General features: G+C 43.4%; 1 protein-coding gene across 1 annotated transcript; it reads right to left on the reverse strand.

The window, feature by feature from the left end:
- Positions 1 to 349: 349 nt before the first annotated feature.
- Positions 350 to 1,213, reverse strand: LOC143305842 (uncharacterized). The gene has a single exon (XM_076690983.1). It carries the CDS (start codon positions 1,211 to 1,213, stop codon positions 350 to 352), a length of 864 nt encoding a protein of 287 aa, XP_076547098.1.
- Between the last annotated feature and the right edge of the window lie 4,847 nt (positions 1,214 to 6,060).

Below are 6,060 nucleotides of genomic sequence, written 5' to 3' on the forward strand. Positions count from 1 at the left end.
TACTCGTGATAATAACTCCGGGACGTTACAAATGTGTAACGTCCCGCTAAACAGTAATGGTCGCTCGGCGATCTTCTACGCAGCATGAGCCGTCGGCTTCTTCATGCTGACGTAGAGAGCGCCGATTGGTCGAGATGACCGGCATCCAATGTGGCTGCCGGTCGCGCTGAAGAGTGCTGCCGCGGTCCGCGTAGCGATGGTTGTAATTAATGCATTTTCGAACATTCCGCCCGCCATCAGCAGCTCGTAGAAGATGATGATAGACTTGCATCTGCCACAGGAAGCAATGCCAGCTTCGCAATGGGTCGACTTAGAGTTGCAGTTGCCGTCTTGATTGTAACGACCCGAGTCAGTCCATCTGGTCCATGGTGAACTTCTTGGATTCGAGCCACTTGCAAGGTGGGAAGCGCTCGTCGGTGAGCAGCACCAGAGATCCGATCTTGATGTTGTTGGAAGGGTGATGCCACTTTAAGATCGATTGCATGCGTTGAAGATGTTGAGTTGAAAAGCGCTTCCAAAATTGTTGCAACTTCTGCTGAATAAGGTGCCATCGTGCTCTCGGCGAGAGTTGAGTTTGCTCGACGAATGGTTCAGGGAGTGTCGAGATTGATCTTCCAATTATAAAGTGAGCTGGAGTTAGCACCGAGAAATCGTCAGGGTCGTCGGTGAGAGGCTTCAGTGGTCGAGAATTGAGCGTCGCTTCAATCTGATTTAAAAGCGTGTAGTATTCTTCATAAGTGAGCAATGTATCACTCACCGTACGTCGTAGATGGTACTTGACTGATTTGACCACAGCCTCCCACTTTCCTCCCATATGTGGCGCAGCGGGTGGATTGAAATGCCATGTTGTGTTGTCGTTGACAAACAGCTTGGCCAATCGTTGATTGTCGTGCGAGCCCTTGACGAACATTGATTTGAGTGTTGACTCAGCTCCGATGAAGTTCGTCCCACAGTCTGAATGGATCGTATGTGGAATTCCTCTCCTCGCAGCAAACCGTCCATAAGTTGCAATGAAGCCATCTGTTGAGTAGTCGCTGACCAGTTCAAGATGCACAGCAGACGTTGTCATGCACACGAAGACACAGATCCAGCCCTTCTGCGTCTTCGCACCTCGCCCTTTCCATGTCTTGAGCGTGATTGGACCGGCGTAGTCTACACCGGTGTGAGAGAATGGGTGTGAGGGTGTAACCGGAGGGAGAGGTAGTTGGCCCATCAGTTGATGGGCACGGATCCCCCTCTGCCGAGCACACACAACACACCGCAAGATGTACGATTTAACTGGAGCTCGTCCACCGATGATCCAGTAGGTCTGCCTGATGTGAGCGAGTGGGAGTTGAGTGCTTCCATGAAGCGTAGCTTTATGTGAGTGACCTATAATCAAATCAGACAGACATGAATGACGTGGAAGGATGGCTGGGTAACGGCCTTGGTAGGTAACGGCGCGTTTTGAAGTCTTCCTCCAATTCGAATAACTCCTTGATGATCGATGAAGACTGTGAGTCGATTGAAGACGTGCGTTGCAGGCAGAGTTTGATTTGAAGCCATGATTTTGAGTTCGTAGGAGAAGTAGGCTGACTGGGTGGCCTTGATCCAGAAATTCTTAGCTCTCTCCAAGTCAGCTGGTGAGTTTGAACCAACCGTTGGTCGAGATGACTTCCTCAATCTGGAGATAAACCTGAAACAAACTGAGGTAATGTGAAAGAGTTTGTTTAAAGAAGAATATTTGTATACCAGGTCCCAATGGTAGTCGAGTTTTTGACACGTGAGTACGTGGGAGATTCCTGAACGACACTCCTGCAGGCTCGTGTTGTCAGAAGAGTTTTGTTGTGCAGGCCATGAATTACTTGAGTGAGAAACTCATGGTGGTCCCCTCCACCATAGCTGATGTTGTTCAAGCTGAGTTGTTGTTAAGCCTCGTGAAGCGCAATCAGCTGGGTTGGATGTACCAGGAACATGTCTCCAATTTGCGTTGTTGGTGAGCTCTTGAATCTGAGTTACACTATTCCTGACATTGTCCTTCCATCGTGATGCGTGTGATTTGATCCACGTAAGTGTCATTTGTGAGTCCGTCCACAGATATGTAGCAGTAACGCTGAGTTTGAGATTTGCTTGAACGTACCTCATCAGGTTTGCCAGTATCTATGCAGCTGTGAATTCGAGTCGAGGAATTGTGAGTTTCTTGAGGGGTGCTACCTTTGTTTTGGAGCACACGAGTGACGTCACCCTGGTGTCTGTGGACGGCGAGTGTACAGTAATGTATATTACTGCCGCCATGGCGAGTTGTGATGCGTCAGAGAAGCCATGCAGTTCCACTGTAGAGTTGTGATAGGTGTTGAACCACCTAGGAATTGTTAGCTTGGCCTAGCTTGTTAAATCTTCTCTGATTGTGTTCCATCGAGTTGTGACTTGGGATGGCAGAGGATCATCCCATTGGAGATTTTGTAACCATAATTCTTGCAAGAGTACCTTTGCTCGAAATATGACCGGCGATAGGAAGCCGAGTGGATCAAATATCTGAGCTACTTCAGATAACACGAGGCGTTTTGTGAGTTTGAGATTGTTGCTTGGCTTGGAAGTGAATGTAAAGTTGTCATCTACTGTATTCCAGCGCAATCTGAGTATTTTGGTATTGCAGTCGTCTAGAGATATTGAGGTGCTCTGAGTTTGAGTGGAAGGCTCAATGGCCTTGAGCAATGCGGCCTCGTTTGAGTGCCACTTTGCAAGGGGGAAGCCGCCCGCCTTGCACAAGTCATTTAATTGTAAAGCAATTTCAATTAGCGAGTTGAAAGAATCTGCAACGCCAAATATGTCGTCGACATACCTTGCATATTTGATTGAAGGTACTGCCAGTGGGTATCGTTGACCCTCGTCCTCAGCAAGTTGCAGAAGGGCTCTGACAGCAAGAAAAGGTGCAGCTTTGGTACCGTGGGTTACCGTAGTAAGAGTGTATAGAACTTCATTCGATTCCTCATCAATCCATAAAATCCTTTGGAGGTTTCAGTCGTCTTCATGTATTCGTATCTGACGGTACATCTTCGTGATGTCCGTGGAGAAGATGCATTTGTGGTGGCGAATCCAAAGCAAAATGTCCGAGATATTGAGCAGGAGATTCGCACCAGTGTGCATGATGTCGTTGACAGAGTGTCCAGTCGTTGACGGACTCGAACCATTGAAGACAACCCGCAGCTTTGTTGTTCCACTGTCAGGTTTGAAGACTCCATGATGTGGAAGATAATAGATTGACGTGTCGCTGGGCGAGATTGAAGAAGCCTCCTTGATGTGACCGCGGTCCTCGTATTCTTTCATGAACCGTTGGTATTGTTCACGATATTCATGATTTCTTGAAAGCTTGCTGAGCGTGCGTCGCAGGCTGGAGCGAGCTGTATAGTAAGAATTGCCCAAAACTTTAGCAGATGATTTTAGAGGAATACGCACCACATATCGCCCTGTAGGATCACGTGTGTGCGTCGCACAAAAGTGATCTTCACACTCCTGTTCTTCAGGTGTGAGTTGAGTTGATGTATTCAGTGGAGGCTCTCCTTGAATTCAGAATTTTGTTAATAGTTCTCGCAGAGCAGCGTCGCTGTCATGAGAAATTGATGCGTTGTACGGCCTGACGTAGGTCGCGAACAAACGGCTCGGCACCCCGTTGGCATAGCACAATAAAAAAACTGAACTGGTAGAACATTTTTAGTCGTTGTTTAAAATGAATATGGAACCTAATCTCTTGTCGGCTATCATAATGTTTTTGCTTTCAGCGTAGCAAGTTAATTTAGAAACGAATGGATAAGTTTCGTTTAAATTGTTTTCAAATTTTGCATCATTAGCGTAGCCTCCAATTCAAACGTTTATTAATTATTCCACTTCAAACATTTTTATTTGTTGTTTAGAATTAATAGAATTTCCACTTTCACATTATGATAGGCGACAAGAGATTAGGTTCCGTATTCATTTTAAACGACTAAAGGTGTTCTACCAGTTAAGTTTTTTTATTGTGCTATGCCAACGGGGTGCCAAGCCGTTTGTTCACGACCTCTGTCAGGTCCGGTTTTCGTCCCTGGGACTGCGCGCTATATGCGCTCGGATTGGTCGGTGTTTTTTGTTATTAACTCGAAAACCAAGCCTTAACCAACAATTTGGCAAAGGAAAAAGATGTTTAGAATCCCCTTAGCAATCATCCCTCTACAGCTGTCGAGGTAGTCGCCTGACACCCTGTAATTCCTACCAAATATGAAAGGTTTCATCGCGAACGATACATTCCTTGCAGAGTAACATAAAGGCATAGATTTTTTGCTATAACAGTAGTTGTTAACAAATTCAATAAATTTTTGCAAATGATATCATCGCGGATATACCTCCTACTAAATGTGAAAGTCTTCATCGCAATCGGTACATTCCCTGCAGCATAAATGCCAGAAGATATAAATGAAGTATTACGTTTTTTTGCGATATAAGTCGTTAGGAATGAAAAAATACAAACATTTTTTTGCGAGACCATTCGGGAAATATACTCTACAAGATGCAAAAGGTTTCGTTCCGATTGGTCCATCCTGCTCCGCGTAATCGGTGAACATATATAAAAAAAAAAAAAAAAAAAAAAAAATACATACACATCGAATTGAGTATGCTCCTCCTTTTCGAAGTCGGATAAAAAACTATTAGTTTTGTCATTTATTTTAACTTTGTGATATTGGAAGATACTAATTTATATGAATACCGTTTATGTTATTTTATTTTATTTATTTTAATGTACTGTAAAGAAATGAATATGATGTAAATTTAAATAAATTTGACATTTTTTACTTCTGTTTTCATTTACAAATTCATTATTTTATTTCCATTGCTGATCAGGAGCTCGTCATTTATATGAATGCAGCAAAACATGTTTTCGCGCCTGACACTGCGGTACAGTGCAACTACTCTCGCGGCTCACACTGCCGTCCAGTGCAAGCACTCTCGCGGAAAACTTTCCCGTCCAGCGAATGTACAACCGCGGACAGCGCTTCCGTACCGAAAGGGTTAAGTAATCGATGTACAAAAGTTTCGCCCTGTGTTTGAAATACAAAAGGAAAATAATAGTAGAGTACAGTGGAGTACGCCCTGGATTAAAAAAATACAAAGAAAATAAACAGATTAAAATGACAATCGCGTTTGAGCTAAAAATGAAATACAATGAAAGAAAATCAAATTATTAATCACAAGAAATTCGTCCTAAATAAAAATACAAAGAAAGATAATTAATTAATGAATGCGGCTCTAGATCCGATTATCAAAACTTTAAATCTTTGAATAATCTATACTAATATATAAAGCTGTAAGCATTTTCTTTGTTCGGGGTAATCTCCAAATCTACTGCTTCGATTTTGATCCGATTTTTTTTTATGTGTTCCTTATAACCTTGCGAAGGACATAGGCTCAGTTTTATTACGCTGTTGCATCGGGAAACGTATAAAATATTGTTTATTTCGTTTGTGTATATCGTAGCGCAGAACAGTTCAGCAGAACTGCTAATCCCCACCGCTGCTGTGTTTACATAGTAGTGGGAATACCTTCGTACCTCTGCGGTGGGGATGGATGGTGACGCTGTCGGTGCTGCTTCCCGCATTCAGCATTCATCTTTTTTTCTCATACACTCACAGACAAAATACCACCCGGGCAGCGCCGGGTAACACAGCTAGTATAGTATAATTTAAATAGAATAATCAATTATCGGTGTCACGTCTGGAAAATTTTACAAATTTGTCCACCTCACGTTCCCTTATTAAGCCTTCGGGTTGTAGGGGTCTCCTCATGTAAGGGGCGTGAGGGGGATAAATCACTTCCACATAATTTTAATTTCTCCTCGACTCTGTGCTTTCCCATCAAGCCTTCGGGTTGTGAGAGTCTTCTTCATGTGGGAAATGCACAGGGAAGAGTTTGAGCTTATAATTATTCAATTTTTTGTCTTTTCTTGCCTTTAATTCTTTTTTCATTTCTCAATTCTTTTCTTTAGTTGTTACCCCTCCTTGAAACTATCGTCGTGCTCAACTGCGTAGTAACAGAATTTGAAATAGAAAAACT

Source organism: Osmia lignaria, chromosome 11 (genome assembly GCF_051020975.1).
Source record: "Osmia lignaria lignaria isolate PbOS001 chromosome 11, iyOsmLign1, whole genome shotgun sequence".
In the NCBI taxonomy this organism is placed as follows: domain Eukaryota; kingdom Metazoa; phylum Arthropoda; class Insecta; order Hymenoptera; family Megachilidae; genus Osmia; species Osmia lignaria.

Bases quoted from the DNA above. Each gene is read 5' to 3' on its own strand.
- LOC143305842 (XM_076690983.1), bottom strand. From the start codon at position 1,213: ATGGGCCAACTACCTCTCCCTCCGGTTACACCCTCACACCCATTCTCT.